We start from the raw sequence: 19,908 nt of genomic DNA on the forward strand, positions 1-19,908 counted from the left end.
TCTCTCTCTCTCTCTCTCTCTCTCTCTCTCTCTCTCTCTCTCTCTCTCTCACTCTCTTCTAATCTCTAATTAAAATGAATGTGACTAAGTCTATTTATAGAGTTAGGACAGTTAAGTAAAAGTGGCAACTAAGCCTAATTAGAAAAACTGTTAAAAGCCTTGGTACGCATCAGCAAATGCCAACTCAAATTGCTGTACTGCATATTTCTTCAACTCTTTCCAAGTCCAAGGTAGCATTATTCCCTATAAACCAATAATCATCTTCAAACAACACTAATCTATTCTAATCTAAGCTTGATTCAGATCATAACTCAGAACTAATTAAGCATGGTAATCTTAGATTCCTCTCTCAATTTGCAAGTCTCATGAACATATTTACCCCAGTTACTTATTATATTACTCCATTCCAAGCAAGTAAAAGAAATACAATTGAAATGGGCAATGAAAATAATAAAGACTCAAAATGTTCAGATATGAATGTCAATCATATCTTATCTGAGCTTAAACCATTTGGATAAAATGAGTAGTGAAGGTAGTCAAGTTTGAACATTCATAACCAATAAACTGAGCCAGTACTATAACTCAAATGAAACTCAAGCAAAACAAAATAATCTTGAGATTAAACAAACAAAACATAAACACTCAATATTAAATCAAATCCATGTCTCATATGTTCAAATACTAAAACAAAGAAACACTATACAGTTAAAAGAAAGTTACAAAACAAAACTAAACCTTCAGATAATCTTCATCTTTATCTCAAACTCCAATACTTGAAACTCGAATACAAAACCAAATTATTAGGATGATGATGATGATGATGCAGCTGCTGATGTTGAGTTAAGATCAAGTTTGTTCCATATGTTTTCGTACCCTTCATCTATTGTTTTTCGAAGAATTGTAAGTTTTTTTTTGGTTTCTTCATTTACGGAAGGCATCAAACATATTTGCACCCTCAGCTCATTCATCTTCAAATCCAAAGCAATCAATCTTTCCCTAAGGTATTTATGAAGATAAAATCCATATACTCCGAATTGATCATCCGTCAAAACCTCAATCATCCTAGGACCACAAAAAACAACTTCAACACACAAAACTTCTGTGAGTATCATTCGAAGCAGCTCGAACTCTATGTCCCCTTCATCGCTTAATAACTTCCTCGGTTTTGGCAAAACCAAACGCTTATTCTTTTTCACTATTGTTTTTGTCAATTGGATCACAGATACCAAATTCTTGATCACAATGGAATTTGAGTTATTCTCATTATTATCCAAACTTAGTAGTTTAACCATATTCTTAAAATCTTCAAGATTCTTCATTATTTTTTTCCTATCACCCAAAACCACAATCATCAAAATAAAATCAGTGATGAGTAGAGACAAACATGTACCAGCATAATTTAACAACATCTTTATGTACTCAAATGCATTCTTTCTTTCAGATTCATCAAAACTTTCAATCAAGCTTTTTTCTCCATTCTCTCTTTTCTTTCCGGCTTCTCTCTTCCAATTCTTCATAAACTCTTGTATATTTCTCAAGTAATTCTTGAAAGATTGATCATCTTCATGCTCACCATCACCAAGAAATAATGGAAGGTTGTAGTTTGAGCATTTGTCATTGAATTCGTCAATGCGCTTCTGAAGAGACATAGCTTGTTTGATCAATTCTATGAATTTTGATTGTTTCTCAAACTTATTAAGATCTTTACTCTCAAAAACTCTTAGTGCAGCCTTAACTAGAGAGGAGTATTCTTGTTGTAAATTCGGGGTGCTTCTTTCAATTTCTTGTAGGTGATATGTTAATGTCTTGTTAATATTTGATGAGACAACAAACCATGCTTCAACTACATCCATTGCAACAACATCAATGATTGATTCTTTCTAGAGAGAGAGAGAGAGAGTGGGAGGGGTTTAAGAGGCAGGGGAATATAAAGGAAAGAAAAGGAAGTTATTTCTGTTATGTTTTAGCATACTAATCCTTACTCTTCTTCATATATAAAACCGTTACCATTATAGCCAACCTTGATTTTAAATGTTGGTTTATTTCTCATAGTACAATTTTATTAAATTACAGTTTCTTTAAAGTTTTTAATGTATGTATATATTCTTTAACAAAATGTATATATAGTTCCTCGTGAGTTTTATAGCTATTTCTTTTAACATAGTATAAATATTGCTTAATTTCAAAAAAAAAAAAAACAATAAATATTGTTGCTATATATTTTTTTAACAAAATGTATATAGTTCCTGCTGAGTTTTTAATGTATATATTGTTATTTGTTAAAAAAAAAAAGAATCATAAAACTTCACTTTAGACCAAAACCCACTTAGAATTTGTTTCCATCTTTCAGTCCCAAGATTAAACGATATAGACTGAGTCATCAGACAAAGTTTGTTCATTATCATAGCAAGAGAATTTTAGGGACTAGGGAGGGGTAGTTTCGTCATTTCACTTGCTCAAATTTAACTAACTTTCTCTGTTTTTTATTTGAGAAATTTTATTTGCACTTCATAAAGTAATAAGTGCACCCCAATATCAACCTTAAGGAATCAAATGGCACAACATTGGAATAGCCGGTATCCTGTTACAATAACTGATTCTTCAGACATGTTTTCAGTAAGTTTTGGTTGTGCAGGAGACAAGGCAAGAGTTTTGCTTCGTGAGCCATATCACTTTCAAAATCATCATATTGTGTTACACTCACCTACTCCTGGACAGAGTGTTCACTCTGAATCTCTCATCTTCACCCCTTTTTGGGTTCAGATATATAGGCTTCATTTTCTTAGGAAAAAAAAAGGATTTGCTAAAGCTCTTGGTGACATCATTGGCGAATATGTGGATGTTTATGAGAATTCTCTAAACGAAGGGTGGGGACCATTTATGCGTGTCAGAGTTAAGATTGATAGAACAAAGTCATTATTGAGAGGAAGAATGATCACTTTACAACAAGCAAAAGAAAAGTTTTGGGTAGAATTCAGATATGAAAGATTACCTGAATATTGTATGGAGTGTGGGTGCTTAGGACATCCTTTTGATAAGTGTCTAATCTATCTTGAAAAGATAGATAATAGTGAAGAACCAGATTTAGAATATAGAACTACAATGAAAGGTTCGACACTTCCAATTTCAAGTTATGACCGCTATAGAACTAACTTCTCAAAGGGTAACACTTGGCCATTACTCACTCGTTTTGCCAAAAATTCTTTGATCTCTACAATTCCAAGTTTAAAAAATCAAGATCAACCACATCCAAAACAATTAATCAACGGTGAATCTTCTCAACCAAGTCTTATTTCATCAATGGAAAATGCTCTGTTAATTCAGTTGTTGGGGTTTAGTTTTGGTTGTAACAATTTTTCTGTTGCTTTCTTTAATTGGCACGTGGTGCTTTTCACTGTATATAAGAAGTTCATCTTCTTCTTTTTCATTCAATGGAAAATGCTCTGTTTTCATTTCACTCTTTCTCTCTCGTTCAATTTCTTTCTGCCTTAGACATTAACATGGTATCAGAGTTGTAATCTTTCATGGAGAATTCTTCTGCAATCAACAATGGTGGATCGTCTGTACCATCACGTTCGTTTCAACAGATCACTTTGCCTAAAACTAATCTTGTTTCTTTTTCTCATTCTCTCTCTGTTCGATTGGATTTGTTCAACTATCTCCCTTGCCGCCATTAAAGGAAGTCGCTTATAGAAGTATCTTGAACCAAATCAAGCACCACCGCAGTATCTCACAGCTGAAGATCGAGCTACGAACAAAATCAATCCCGAATTCGAAGATTGGGAACAAGAAGACAATATCCTCGTTTCTTGGCTCCTTTCATCTATGTCTGAGAAAGTGCTCACTAGGATGGTTGGATCTGATACCGCTGCTCAGATTTGGATCAACCTACGTGAACACTATACATCCCACAATCGAGCCAAGATCGGGCAATACAAGACCTTGCTTCGCAACACTAAAATGCAGTCCTCGTTAAATGACTATCTGCTCAAAATCAAGAACATAATTTATACCTTGGCGTCGATAGGTCATCCTACTTCTGTTCAGGATCACATTGAAGCTATCTTCAATGGTCTTCCATCGGAGTACAATGTGTTCATCACCTCAGTGAACACCAGAACTGAAGCGTACAATGTAGCTGAGATAGAAGCCTTACTAATGGCTCAAGAAGTTCAACTCGATAAAGCAGCTAAAGATCTTGATGTTTCCAAAACTGAAGCTAATCTTTCCCACACTAAATCCCAAACTGGCCAAGGCTCTTTCCCTTACCCAACCAACCAAGGCTTTGGGTTCAATTCCATGCAAAGACCCCCTACCCCACCCTACCGAAATTCAGGCCAATTTCCCACTAGTCCCAGACCTGGCAATCCACCATCTCGCAGTCAATTTGGCAACTTCAGAGGAGGACTCTCTCGCGGCCGTGGCATTAACACCGTTTGGGGACAAAAACCACAGTGCCATCTGTGTCACAAACTCGGCCATACAGTGCAGCAATGTTTTTATTGCTTTGATAAAAACTTTACTGGTCCCGAGTCCTTTCAAGCTCTTCAAGGAAGTAACAGTGCCAATATTGCAGAAGTTCAGGCCTATTATGCCTCTCCCGAAGTGGTTAATGACCCTGATTGGTATCCGGATTCAGGTGCTACAAATCACCTTACACCAAACGAGCTAAATCTCAATACCAGCAGCAGCTATCTTGGTGAACAACAAGTGCATATGGGCAATGGAACAGGTTTAAACATTCTTAATATTGGCACTTCTTCCTTTATTTCTCCTTATCATTCACAACATCTTGTTTTGAACAATCTTTTACATGTGCCTTCTATTACTAAAAACCTTCTAAGTGTGTCTCAATTTTTTCAAGATAATGGTGTGTTTTTTGAATTTCACCCCTTCCATTGTATTGTTAAGGATCGGGCATCTATGAGGACTTACTTGTTGGGAAACTTGAGAAAGGCTTGTACAAGTTTGATTCTCAACAACTCAACCTCCTCAACACCCGACAACAGTTTTATCCCAGTCCTTCTCCCAATTCCAAGTCTACACCAGATTCTGCACAGTGTCACTCAAGTAGTATTAGTGATGTAAACAATTCTTTTTCTTTATGGAACAAAAGACTTGGCCATCCTCGTACTAGAATTGTTCAACATGTACTAAATACTTGTAATATCAAAGTGAGTAATAAAAATACTGATTTTTCTCAACTGTGCAAAGCCTGTTGTCTTGGAAAAACCCGTAAGTTGCCTTTTCCTCACTCCACTACTGTCTATACTGCATCTCTCCAACTCTTACACTCTGACTTATGGGGTCCTGCCCCAATCAACTCTGTGTCTGGCTATAGGTACTATATTAGCTTTGTGGATGCCTTCCCTAGGCACACTTGGATCTATATGTTGAGAACTAAAGATGAAGCTCTCAACACCTTTATTACATTCAAAACTCAAGTGGAGCTTCAACTTGGTTTACCCATAAAGCAAATGCAATCTGATTGGGGGGGGGGGGTGAGTACCAAGCTTTCACAAACTATCTTCAACAATCGGGTATTATACACAAAGTTTCATGTCCTCACACACATGAACAAAACGGAGTGGTCGAGCGCAAACATAGGCACATAGTTGAGAGTGGATTAACTCTATTAGCACAAGCTAGCATGCCTTTAAAATTTTGGGATTGTAACACCCTAACTAGCATAGGCGTATTACGTGATTTTTAAACATGCTGTGCAGCTCGCTGCTAATCAACGAGGTTTATGGAAAACGTGATTAATTAAAATTTTTGCTTTTTAATTAAACTTGTAAAATATTTATACAAAAGACTCGGGATCCCGATTACAAAACCATTTACAAAAATCTACTGTTTATACAAAATACTTGTCGCCTAGCGACTAATTACAAAAAAATAGCCTCGCTGTCCTGATGATTGTACGCTCCAGGCCTAACCGCCCCGACATGTACAATCTTCACCGGCTCGCTCACGGTCCATCAACTCTAGCCTTGCCCTTACCTACACATAAACATAGCACTGTGAGTCGACAAACTCAGTAAGAAAAGCATAATAATACTCATACATAAATCCCGGTCATGATCAGACGCCCATACCCCTGACCATAACCCTAACTGCCGTGTCCAACACGATACTGAGTCCCCCTAACTGCCGTGTCCAACACGGTACTGAGTTCTGAACGTTCATAGGGACGGTACTATTGACAAGTAACAGCCTAATCGGTCGAACCGGTCATGCTCCGGTTGCTGGTCATACTCCAGCCTGTACCGACGTGTTACAGTATCAGCCTAATCGGTCGAACCGGTCATACTCCGGCTGCTGGTCATACTCCAGCCTGTACCGACGTGACACAGTTGGATGGTTCGAAGCCAATATACATATCTAATGTAATCTAACAGGCTTCCTACATGCACGCTAAGCATGTAATCTACATATGCATACTGTTATACTAATCTTACCTGGATTCCGAATTCAGGTGTGCCGATCAACCTGACTGGAACTATCAGCACGGCGGATTACAGGCTCCTAAACAATAAAAATAACAACACTATAAGTGATACGCTAAATCACTTCCCGGGGACTTAAACTTGGAACTAAAAGTTTCCCTATCGATAAAAAGCATGACAATACCCCAAATAACATAAAAACGAGGAAAACTAGGGTTCCTGAAAAATTCCCCAACCGGTAGACCGGTTCTGCAACCGGAATTCCGGTTCTGGGAATTCCTGAACCCTCATCCGGAATTCCGGTTGCACAACCGGAATTCCAGTTCCTCGCAGGAACTTTTCGAAAATTCACAACTCAATCAAATCCAACCCAAATCACACAAGACCTTCCAGACCTGTTCTAAACATCCTATAGAACAATTCTAAAGCATCAAACTCACCCAGATTGCACAGAAACAAAAAGTGCCATGAGAGCTCCAAGCTTTGAGTTTCAAACTCAAACTTGGCTAAAGCTCACATACAACCCTCAAAACTAGATTAGAACTACATAAGCATGCATAAAAACACTGCAGAAAATAAACTTAAACTCATGCAATACTCACAGCCACCAAATTCTCCATTTTCTCTTTGAAAACTAAACTTTTGCATAGAAAAACCATAATTTTACTCAACTTAACTATCATGCATCACAAACAGCTCAAATCAACGCAAATAAACAAGCTTAAATCTCTGAAAATATCAACAACATCCCAGCAACAACAATGACCTAAAACTAAGCATGCAACACATCCTTTTCATCAAAATTCATCAAGAAAATTTAAAAGAGAAGCTAGAGGAAACATACAACCAACAAGAGGTCAAAATCAATGCAAAAATCAGCTTGAAATCCAAGAGGAAATCCTCTTTTCTTGCTGCTCAAGGGGCCGAAAAAGAGAGAGGAAAAGAGAGAGTGTTTTTTTTTTTTGAGAAATTGTAATTTTTTCTAACTTTGAATAAAGGAGAAACTTGCAAAATCATATCCTTTATTTCAGCCAACAAAACATAATAAAACACTTAATAAATTTATTTTCTAAGTCCACTAAAGGACAAACTAACAATGGGGCAAAATGACCATTTTTCCCCTTCACACTAAAAACACATAAATAACACTAAAGGGGTATTTTTGGGAAATTCTAAATCCCCGGCCATTCCCGACATTCCCAATGTTTAATAAACCGTCCCGAACTACTAACATACTAAGTTATGAAAACTACTAAATGACATAAAAATGCATCTCGGAATTCAATAATAACAGTATAAATAATTATTTAAATAGCTATAAATAATTTCATAATTAAACGTGATTAACTGCTAATTTCCAAATTAAACTAAGCGGTCTTTACAACTATTCCCCCCTTAAAAGGATTTCGTCCCCGAAATCTAACCTGAATAACTTTGGATATTGAGCTCTCACATCTGACTCTAGCTCCCAGGTGGCTTCCTCCACCTTGCTGTTTCTCCAGAGAACTTTGACCAATGCTATGGTCTTATTCCGAAGGACTTTATCCATTCTATCCAGGATCTGCACTGGCTGTTCTTCGTAAGTCATATCTGGCTGCAGTTCTAGGCTCTCATAACTAAGTATATGAGAAGGATCTGAAACGTATTTTCTCAACATCGAGACATGGAATACGTTGTGAACTGCTGATAAAGCTGGAGGCAATGCTAACCGGTATGCCACTTGACCTATCTTCTCGAGAATCTCGAAAGGTCCTGTAAATCTAGGGCATAATTTGCCTCTTTTCCCGAAACGTTTGATCCCCTTCATCGGAGATACCCGTAAAAACACATGGTCCCCTACTTGGAACTCAACATCTCTGTGTTTCGGATCTGCATAACTTTTCTGTCTATTCTGCGAGGCAAGCATTCTAGCTTTTATCTTCTCTATTGCCTCATTGGTTCGTTGCACTGACTCAGGACCTAAGAATTTTCTCTCCCCTGTTTCATCCCAGTGGATGGGAGATCTACATTTTCTACCGTATAACAGTTCATAGGGAGTCATCCCTATCGTACTCTGATAACTGTTGTTGTAAGAAAATTCTATCAATGGTAGATATTTATTCCAAGAGCCTTCAAAATCCATAACACAGGCTCGCAACATGTCCTCCAATATCTGAATTGTCCTTTCGGACTGACCATCTGTCTGAGGATGGAATGCTGTACTGAATTTCAGCTTTGTACCCATTGCTCGTTGCAAACTCTGCAAAAATTTGGAGGTGAATTTCGGATCCCTATCCGAAACTATAGACTTCGGTACCCCGTGAAGTCTTACAATTTCTCTGATATACAATCTTGCCAACTGGTCCACTGTAAAAGTTGTTCTAACAGGCAGAAAATGAGCATATTTCGTGAATCGATCCACCACTACCCAGATGGAATCAAACAAACCCGTGGTCCTAGGTAACCCGACCACAAAATCCATCGTGGTGTCTTCCCACTTCCATTCAGGTAGGGTTAGAGGCTGCAACATGTTGCTATATTTTATAAATGCTACGCAAGTATACGCAATCAAGTAGTAAATCTCACACAGGTGAGGTCGATCCCACAGGGAATTGGATTAAATACCACTAAATTATACTTATGATTCTATTCGGCAAATCGAAAGCAATTGTGATTTAAAAACAGTAAAATATGAAAGAAATTCAGAAAAACTTAATAACACAATTGAAAGTTGAGCAAGATGAGATAATAGGGAGGAGAATCCTGTTGTTGTTTACCCAAACCGTTAATGCTTAATTACTATCCTATTCTTGGAGTGAATGACAGATTATGAAATAACCTAGCTCCTTTCAGATCTTCTAGATTCTAAATCACATGTTATCTAATTAATTCCTTAATTAAACTAACATGAAATCAGCATTAAGTAATAATCTATTCGTCACATAAGTCATGCAAATACTTTCGTTTCACATAGAACATCGATTATCTTAATTTTAGCATTCTCAATTCTCACTTTTCAGATTTCGAATTGAGATCATAGAGCATGCACAAGGTGATCAATCTAACATGAAATTAAGAACAAATTAAGATAATTTCACACACAAGAATTGAGGAATGGTAATTAAACATTAACTAGGCAAAACATTAAACAACAATCATCATCCTCCCTAAATGGGAAATTTAGTTCAGAAACAAATCCATAACCATTCCTATAGCAATATTCAACATAAAGAAATTAAAGAGGAATAAAGAAAAGAACTGTTGGTGGATGAATTCTGGATCTTCACTTCAATCTCTGTGCTCTTCCTGCCGCTCTCAGCTGTATTTTAGGGTTTCCGATCGCTCTCCTAGACTTCCAATCGCAGTTTTCTATTTATAACTAAAATTTAGGGTTCGATGGACGAAAATGCCCCTGGTCCGTACGGGATCTCGCCGCGGCGAGATAATTGCAAATTAGGGGTCTCTCTGTAACTCTTAAATGGCCGCGGCGAGACTCTTCATCGCCGCGGCGACTGTCCCTTTGAAACCCTTCGAGATCTAGCCGCGGCCAAGTTGTGTTTAGCCGCGGCCAGATATGCACAATTACTCAGAAATTGTGTTTTCTTCGGCTCAGCACGTCTTTTATCGAATTTCTGCACCCGAGACCTCTTTTATTCCAAAGAACTTGAAAACATAGAAAACAAGCGTAATTCCGTCCCAACACAGCGAAAAACGCACATAAATTAGATCCAAAACATAGGCTAAAAATAGCCTAACAAACTCCCCCAAACTAACTCTTTACTCGTCCCCGAGTAAACTAAGACTAAACTAAAAACAAACTGACAATGATAGCTAAACTTTCCGACAATTGAACTGTTACCACCACCTGCACAACTTCAATCCATCAATAACCAGAATTTCAACTCGCCAACTCTAAGAACTAATTTGAATGTGCAATTTACAAGTAAGTAAGTCATACAAACATAAAACATCGCAATTGCCAACAATATCACAACTGTTCTAAACTTTCCAACATCCCACTAACACATGATCAATAAGTTTGAATGACATACCTCTCTCCACTAATGTTGACAAATTTCTATTTTGAATCAATAGGTCTTTTTCGGTTAACATCGCATGGCTTAGGTACATGGGTAGGTGAGAAGTCATTTAAGCTACACTATACCATAAGCACTATTAACCAAGCAAGCCTAGACATTTATTTTGCTTTCTTTCCATATATCCCAAAAACAGAAATAAGAGATTGCAATTTTTCTTATGTGTGTACCTCATCATTTTCTTAACTTTTTTTTCTTCAAGAAGACATTTTTGCATTTTTTTTTCTTATTTTTTTTTTTCAGAGGCACAACACACAATATTATTCTTTTTTCTCAATCTCTCACCCCTACACTTTATTTTTCCACTTACAACACTTATTTCCCCCCCACACTTGCTTCAAGGCTCATGGCATAATAAGGTATGTTCAGGGTGAAAAGAGTTAAATATAACAAATTCAGCTCAGTTAAGTGGTGAAAATTTTTAAAACAGGCTAAGGCTCAACTTTGGGTATACTATGGTAAAAATTTCTAGGTAGGCTTGAAAGGCTCAATCGTTCCAAAGAAAACTTGCCTAAATCACTTTCCAAAAAAAAATCATCAAGGATTTCGCTTCAAGAGAGTATGTCAAACAAATTCTATTTCATGTACAATCAATCATTCCACAAACCAAATAGAACAGAAGTGATATGCGAGAATAACAAATGTTTTAAGTCTACATGAATCACTTCCTAGCACACATCCATCTTAATTCAAACAGTTGCAAGTCAAGCACACAGTTAAGATTCCAATCCATTGTACAAGTAAACAACAGTAGTTCAATCAATCTTCCAGCTCAAATATCAACACATGACACTAACAATAACAAAGACTAACTAAAAAAACGAAAAAAAAAATGAACAAAAAAACTAAAAATTTTAAATCTCTCCCCCCAAACTAAAGATGCACATTGTCCCCAATGTGTTAAAATAAAATTGTGGTTGAGAGAGACTTACCTGAGCCCCATCAGAAGGGATCAAGTCCACCCTTTGCATCCAAAAGAGCCCTCGTACTGAATGAAGAAAATTTACCACCAATAGTGTTGATTTCAGAGTTTTGCACAAGAGTAAGCTCACCTTCAGAACTACCACACATCAATCTTTTCCAACGACGCTGAATCGTTCGAAGTCGCTCTTTAGGCTTTGCTTTCTTCTTATCAGCTTTAACAAAAGAACCCTTCACCATCTCAATCTTGCAACAGGTAGGAATGTCAGTTGGGGCAAAAACATTAAAATTGACCTCTTCATCTTGGACTCGCAACTTTAACTCCCCCTTTTGAACATCTATTAATGCTCGACCTGTGGCCAAGAATGGTCTTCCCAAAATAATGGGAATATTTGAATCTTCCTCCATATCAAGAATTAAGAAATCAGCAGGGAAGATAAACTTACCAACCTTCACCAGTACATCTTCAATTATGCCACGAGGATGAGTTAGAGAACGATCCGCTAGTTGTAGAGTCACTGTTGTGGGCTTTGCTTTTCCCAATCCTAGCCTTTTGAAGACAGACAACGGCATTAGATTAATGCTTGCTCCCAGATCACATAGAGCTTTAGTTTCCACCGAACCCCCTATAGAGCATGGAATATTGAAACTACCCGGATCTTTAAGCTTGGGCGGTAGTTTCTTTTGCAAAATGGCGCTACACTCCTCAGTTAATGCCACTGTTTCATAGTCCTCCATTTTTCTCTTCTTAGACAATATCTCCTTCATGAACTTCACATAACGGGGCATTTGTTCCAAGGCTTCAGCAAAAGGAATGTTGATGTGTAGTCTTTTGAAGACCTCTAGAAATTTTGTAAACTGCTTGTCTAGATTGGTCTTTCAGAGTCTTTGAGGATACGGTATCTTCACATGATGATCAATACTGATTGGTGGAGACTGTTGTTGTGGTGCAGGACTATCAGTAGCCTTCTTTTCTATTGATGTTGGAGTTGGTGCTGATTGATCTTTAACTTCTTCATTGAATGGTTGTACCACATCAGGCCCATCATAATTCTTTCCACTCCTCAAGGAAATTGCTTTACATTGCTCTTTTCCTTTTGCCTCACTAGTGCTAGGTGAATTTCCTTGAGCTTAGTTCGCCACTTGAGTAGCCAATTGTTCCATTTGAGTTTCTAGAGTTTTAATAGAGGCTCTAGTTTCCATCATGAATTGGAGCAATAAATCAGCTTGGATATTGGAGCCACTAGCACTTTGTTGTTGGTTTTGTTGGGGCTGATTTCTCTGCTGGTAGAACCCCTGTTGGTTGTGCCCATAATTATTATTTTGGGAGTAGTTCCCAATGGCTTTTGCTTGATCCATTGGAAAATTATCCACATCTGCCTGACACTCTGAAAAGTGATGGTTGCCTCCACATATCTCACAAATAACTTGGGCTTGTTTAGCTTGCCCTGCAATCAGCTTTGTCAAGGCCTCAACTTGAGCTGTCAACTTTGTGATGGCATCAACCTCTAGCACACCAGCTACTTTCTTAGTTTGACTCCTTTCAGTTGGCCACTGCTGATTATTTATAGCCATCTCCTCCAATAGATCGTAAGCCTCATTAGCACTCTTTCTCATAAAAGCTCCACCAGCTGCTGCATCTATCAGAGTTCTAGTGTTACCAACCAACCCGTTGTAGAAATTGTGAACCAGCATCCACTTCTCTATGCCATGATGAGGGCATTTTCTGATTAGATCTTTAAACCTCTCCCAAGCCTCATGGAGAGATTCATTATCTTGCTGACAGAAGTTGTTTATTTCTCCTCGCAGCTTTGCAGACTTTGCTGGAGGGAAGAATTTAGACAGAAATTTTGTTGCTAAGTCTGTCCATGTTGCTATAGAATTTGGTGGCAAGGAGATCAACCAACTCTTGGCTCGCTCTCTCAGTGAGAATGGAAACAGTCTCAAACGGATGGCGTCATCACTAACCCCATTGACTTTGAAGGTCTGACATAACTCCATGAAGTTCAATAGATGCAGATTGGGGCTTCAGAAGGGAGGCCACCAAACTGAACTGAAGACTGCACCATTTGAAGGATGGCAGGCTTAATCTCGAAATTGTTTGCATCCACTGCCGGTGGCCTGATACATGACTGCACTCCCGTCAGAGTAGGGAGAATGTAATCTCTCAAGCTACGGCCATTAGTTTGATCTTCCACGACACCTCCATTATTACCGTTGTTACCTCCATTATTCGCAACATTAGCGTTGTCAGCCATGATTTCTGGTGTTTCAGCAGGTGCTGAAACTCTCTCTTGTTTTTTGTTCCTCCTGTTTCTCCTACAAGTTTTCTCGATTTCAGGGTCGACGGGTAATACAACTGCTTGCCCTTGGCGGCGCATGCACTCAAGATACCTGAAATAGATAAAAGCAGCTTTGCAAGAGATAGGTTAGAAATTCAGCAAGAGAAATAAACCAAAGTAGAAGTTAGTATAATTTTGTGTAATATCAATCTTTATACAATTCCCCGGCAACGGCGCCAAAAACTTGTTTCTATATTTTATAAATGCTACGCAAGTATACACAATCAAGTAGTAAATCTCACACAGGTGAGGTCGATCCCACAGGGAATTGGATTAAATACCACTAAATTATACTTATGATTCTATTCGGCAAATCGAAAGCAATTGTGATTTAAAAACAGTAAAATATGAAAGAAATTCAGAAAAACTTAATAACACAATTGAAAGTTGAGCAAGATGAGATAATAGGGAGGAGAATCCTGTTGTTGTTTACCCAAACCGTTAATGCTTAATTACTATCCTATTCTTGGAGTGAATGACAGATTATGAAATAACCTAGCTCCTTTCAGATCTTCTAGATTCTAAATCACATGTTATCTAATTAATTCCTTAATTAAACTAACATGAAATCAACATTAAGTAATAATCTATTCGTCACATAAGTCATGCAAATACTTTCGTTTCACATAGAACATCGATTATCTTAATTTTAGCATTCTCAATTCTCACTTTTCAGATTTCGAATTGAGATCATAGAGCATGCACAAGGTGATCAATCTTAAACATGAAATTAAGAACAAATTAAGATAATTTCACACACAAGAATTGAGGAATGGTAATTAAACATTAACTAGGCAAAACATTAAACAACAATCATCATCCTCCCTAAATGGGAAATTTAGTTCAGAAACAAATCCATAACCATTCCTATAGCAATATTCAACATAAAGAAATTAAAGAGGAATAAAGAAAAGAACTGTTGGTGGATGAATTCTGGATCTTCACTTCAATCTCTGTGCTCTTCCTGCCGCTCTCAGCTGTATTTTAGGGTTTCTGATCGCTCTCCTAGACTTCCAATCACAGTTTTCTATTTATAACTAAAATTTAGGGTTCGATGGACGAAAATGCCCCTGGTCCGTACGGGATCTCGCCGCGGCTAAGCTTCCTCTCGCCGCGGCGAGATAATTGCAAATTAGAGGTCTCTCTGTAACTCTTAAATGGCGGCGGCGAGACTCTTCATCGCCGCGGCGACTGTGCCTTTGAAACCCTTCGAGATCTAGCCGCGGCCAAGTTGTGTTTAGCCGAGACCAGATATGCACAATTACTCAGAAATTGTGTTTTCTTCGGCTCAGCACGTCTTTTATCGAATTTCTGCACCCGAGACCTCTTTTATTCCAAAGAACCTGAAAACAAAGAAAACAAGCGTAATTCCGTCCCAACACAGCGAAAAACGCACATAAATTAGATCCAAAACATAGGCTAAAAATAGCCTAACACAACAACCCTGCTGGTCGCTGATGTTCAGTCTTAATCTGCTGACAAGTGAGGCACCTCGATACGAATTCTACCAAATTCTTCTTCATACCACTCCACCAGAAGTACGGTTTAAGATCTTGGTACATCTTAGTGGTGCCGGGATGCAGAGAATAAGGGGTAGAATGAGCCTCCTCAAAGATCTCATTCCTGAGTTCCACACTGTTCGGAACACAAACCCTAGCTTTATACAAAAGCATCTCGTTGTCTGACACTGAAAAATCCCTCGCTTGACTAGCCAAAACCTCCTCTCTGATTTTCACTAACTCTGGATCGGTCGTCTGAGCGACTTTAATTCTTTCCAACAGATCAGATTGCAGCGTTAAGTTGTGAAGCTGACCTACCACAAACTCAATGCCGGATCTAACCATATCCTCTGCTAGCTGAGGTAAAATCTGAACCATGCTAGTTACTTGCCCAGGACCCTTCCTGCTCAGGCCATCAACCACTACATTGGCCTTCCCAGGGTGATAGAGAATCTCACAGTCGTAATCTTTCACTAATTCTAACCAACGCCTCTGTCTCATGTTCAAATCTTTCTGAGTAAAGAAATACTTGAGACTTTTATGGTCGGTATAGATTTCACACCTTTCTCCGTAAAGGTAATGCTGCCAAATCTTCAATGCAAAAACTACTGCGGCCAACTCTAAATCATGAGTCGGGTATCGCTGTTCGTAATCCTTTAACTGACGGGAGGCATAAGCGATAACCCGATCGGCTTGCATCAACACACACCCCAGACCCTGTCTGGATGCATCACAATAAACAACAAATTTCTCGTTGTCTGAAGGCAAAGCTAGCACTGGAGCGGTAATCAACCTCTGCTTCAGCTCCTGAAAACTAGCTTCACACTTGTTTGACCAGACAAACCGCTGATTCTTCTTTGTAAGTTCGGTTAAGGGCATTGAAATTTTTGAAAACCCTTCCACGAACCTACGGTAGTACCCAGCTAAACCCAAGAAGCTTCTAATCTCTGTCACTGTCTTGAGTCTTGGACAATCCCTGACGGATTCGATCTTCCCGGGATCCACCTTGATCCCATCTTTGCTCACAATGGGCCCTAAGAAGGACACCTGAGATAGCCAAAATTCGCATTTCTTGAACTTGACATAAAGCTTGTGTTCCCGAAGCCGTTGCAGTACCATCTGAAGATGTAATTCATGCTCCTCTTCTTATTGAGAGTACACGAGGATGTCGTCGATAAACACAATAACACAGATATCGAGGAAATCCTTGAATACTCTATTCATCAAGTCCATGAATGCTGTAGGAGCATTGGTTAGTCCGAACGACATAACCACGAATTCATAATGTCCATACCTAATGCTGAAAGCCGTCTTCGGAATGTCCTCCTCTCGGATTCTCAACTGATGATAACCCGAACGGAGATCAATCTTAGAAAAGACCGTCTTCTCCTGAAGCTGATCGAACAAATCATCGATCCTAGGTAATGGATATTTATTCTTCACTGTCAGCTTGTTCAATTCTCTATAGTCGATGCACATCCTCATAGTTCCATCTTTCTTCTTGACGAATAAAATCGGGGCTCCCCAGGGTGACACACTAGGTCGAATAAACCCGATGTCAAGCAATCCCTGGAGCTGAATCTTTAACTCCTTAAGTTCAGCTGGAGCCATTCTATATGGGGCTTTGGAAACCGGTTCCACCCCTGGTGCCAAATCTATCACGAAGTCAATCTCCCGCTGAGGTGGTAACCCTGGAAGTTCTTCGGGAAAAACATCTAAAAATTCCCGAACTACCTTGATGTCCTCTGGCCGAATGGTGTCTGGCCGAGTGGTGTCCACTACCACGGCCAGAAACCCTAAGCATCCACCATGCAATAATTCCCTAGAAGACATGGCTAAAATCATCGGGATCCGAGATCCCTGAACTGAACAAACAAACACGAATGGTTCTTCACTTTCCGTTTGGAAGATCACCATCTTCCTTTTGCAATCAATACTCGCCGAATATTTAGATAGGAAATCCATTCCTAAAATAATATCGAACTCTACTAGGCTCATCTCTATCAAGTCAGCACTCAACTCTCTACCATCTATTCTGATCGGCATAGACCTAATCCACCTTTTGGAGATAACTAACTCTCCGCCAGGTAATAGGGTTCCAAACCCTGATTCATATCTATCATACGGTCTACCCAATTTACTAAAGACTCTGGCTGCCACATAAGAATGTGTAGCCCCAGAATCAAACAGTACTGAGTAATACGAGTTATTAACAGAAAGCTGACCTGTTACAACTGAGGGGCTGGCATCTGCATCAGCCTGAGTGATGGCGAACACCCTAGCTGGAGTGGGTATCGCCAGAGCTCTCGGTGCCTCTGAGCGGAGCTGGGGAAAATCCCTCTTGAAGTGTCCGGGCATGCCACAATGAAAGCATCCCTGACCTTTGCATTCACCCCGATGGTGCCTTTTGCAGCTGGGGCACTCGGGATAGGAGAACTGGGTCTCTGCACCACTAGGACGACTACCTCTATTCTGGTTCCCCCGGAACCTCTTGTTCTGACTCGAGCCTCCGGAGGCAGTGGATGCTCTCCTCTTCTGGTCCATGGCCGAACCACTACTCCCCCTGCTAAAGCCTGATGCAGGAGGGGTAGGAGCCCCGCCACTCGCCGGAGTACTAGCTGACTCCGACATACACCCAACTGCGCCCTCAGCTCGCAGTGCCTTCTCCACCATCTCAGCATAGGTGGTCTTGTCGTCAGTGGTGATCATCAAGTCATGTTTAATCTTCGCATTTAACCCGTCCAGGTACTTCTCTTTCTTGCTGAAGTCGGTTGGCACTATTCCCGAGGCTAACCTCGCCAACCGGTCAAACTGAGTAGTATACTCGGTCACGCTCATATTCTCCCGCTGGGTCAGGTGGGCGAACTCTTTCCTCTTGGCGCTTCTGACCGCCTCGTTATAATACTTGGCGTTAAAGAGTTCCTGGAACCTTTTCCAGGTCATGGTGGTGACGTCATGGATCTGAGACACCATGTCCCACCAGACCAGAGCGTCTTCCTGGAACTAGAAAGTGGCACACACCACTCTGTCATTACCGGTGACACCCATAAAGTTCAGAATTTTGGTGATCACCGTTAGCCACTGCTCGGCCTTCATCACATCTGGACCTCCCAGAAAGACCGGAGGTGCTTGCTTCCGGAACCGTTCATACAAAGGTTCCAATCTGTTGGCCGCCACTACTACTTCGGCCTGAGCAGCAGGGGCGAGTGCCACAGGAACTACTGGCACTGCAGGAACCCCCTGCTGCCTCAATCTCTATATCTCGAGGTCTTGCTCTTCAATTCTGGCTTGCATTTCAGCAAACCTAACCTCCCAATTCTGGGCTCCCTGATCGGCTTGGGGAGCCTGGGCAGCCTGTGGCGGGTTCTCATCACCCCGACCACGAGCCCTGCCCCGGGGACCTCTACCTCGGCCCCTAGCTGGCGGGGGAAACTGAGCTCCCTGACCTTGATTCGACCCTACCGAATTTCCCTGGCTCCTGGTAGTCCGCCTGGCGTCCATCTAGTCGGAACTGCCTGCGAAACCAAGAGTTGGCATATCAGGTCGTATTCAAGAAGAGTTTACTAATGCCGCTTAATTTGGAAATTAAAAACGAAACATGCGCCTATTCTACTATCAGGCTACTAACATGCTTCCTATCAGGCTTTTCTTATTTCATAAAATAAATAAATAAACTACTAAAGCAATAAAAGCTTATTGAACCGTAGAACAAGCTAACTGCTGATGATGATTGTACATGTCGTGACGATCTTCGGAAGACAACCTGGCGGCTCTGATACCAAATTGTAAAACCCTAACTAGCATAGGCGTATTACGTGATTTTTAAACATGCTGTGCATCTCGCTCCTAATCAACGAGGTTTATGGAAAATGTGATTAATTAAAATTTTTTCTTTTTAATTAAACTTGTAAAATATTTATACAAAAGACTCGGGATCCCGATTACAAAACCATTTACAAAAGTCTACTGTTTATACAAAATACTTGTCGCCTAGCGACTAATTACAAAAAAATTGCCTCGCTGTCCCGATGATCGTACGCTCCAGGCCTAACCGCCCCGACATGTACAATCTTCACCGGCTCGCTCACGGTCCATCAGCTCTAGCCTTGCCCTTACCTACATGTAAACATAGCACTGTGAGTCGACAGACTCAGTAAGAAAAGCATAATAATACTCATACATAAATCCGGGTCATGATCAGACGCCCATACCCATGACCATAACCCTAACTGCCGTGTCCAACACGATACTGAGTCCCCCTAACTGTCGTGTCCAACACGGTACTGAATTCTGAACGTTCATAGGGACGGTACTATTGACAAGTAACAGCCTAATCGGTCGAACCGGTCATGCTCCGGCTGCTGGTCATACTCCAGCCTGTACCAACGTGTTACAGTATCAGCCTAATCGGTCGAACCGGTCATACTCCGGCTGCTGGTCATACTCCAGCCTGTACCGACGTGATATGTCAAATCGTATGGAACCACCAACCTAAGTATCAGCCTAATCGGTCGAACCGGTCATACTCCGGTTGCTGGTCATACTCCAGCCTATACCGACGTGACACAGTTGGATGGTTCGAAGCCAATATACATATCTAATGTAATCTAACAGGCTTCCT

At 40.0% G+C, this 19,908-nt stretch overlaps 1 protein-coding gene and 1 non-coding gene across 2 annotated transcripts; one reads left to right on the forward strand and one right to left on the reverse strand.

Annotated features, from left to right (window-relative positions):
* Positions 1–527: 527 nt before the first annotated feature.
* Positions 528–2,014, reverse strand: LOC133039888 (uncharacterized). Its single transcript, XM_061118961.1, has 2 exons — positions 1,420–2,014; positions 528–1,329 (listed from the first exon to the last, which is right to left on the reverse strand). Exons 1-2 carry the CDS (start codon positions 1,851–1,853, stop codon positions 801–803), a joined length of 963 nt encoding a protein of 320 aa, XP_060974944.1. The 5' UTR covers positions 1,854–2,014; the 3' UTR covers positions 528–800.
* An 11,137-nt stretch (positions 2,015–13,151) lies between these two features.
* On the forward strand, positions 13,152–13,258 carry LOC115703394 (small nucleolar RNA R71). Its single transcript, XR_009683518.1, has one exon. It is a non-coding gene; the product is annotated as a small nucleolar RNA R71 (small nucleolar RNA).
* The last annotated feature ends 6,650 nt before the right edge of the window (positions 13,259–19,908 follow it).

Source organism: Cannabis sativa, chromosome 7 (genome assembly GCF_029168945.1).
Source record: "Cannabis sativa cultivar Pink pepper isolate KNU-18-1 chromosome 7, ASM2916894v1, whole genome shotgun sequence".
In the NCBI taxonomy this organism is placed as follows: domain Eukaryota; kingdom Viridiplantae; phylum Streptophyta; class Magnoliopsida; order Rosales; family Cannabaceae; genus Cannabis; species Cannabis sativa.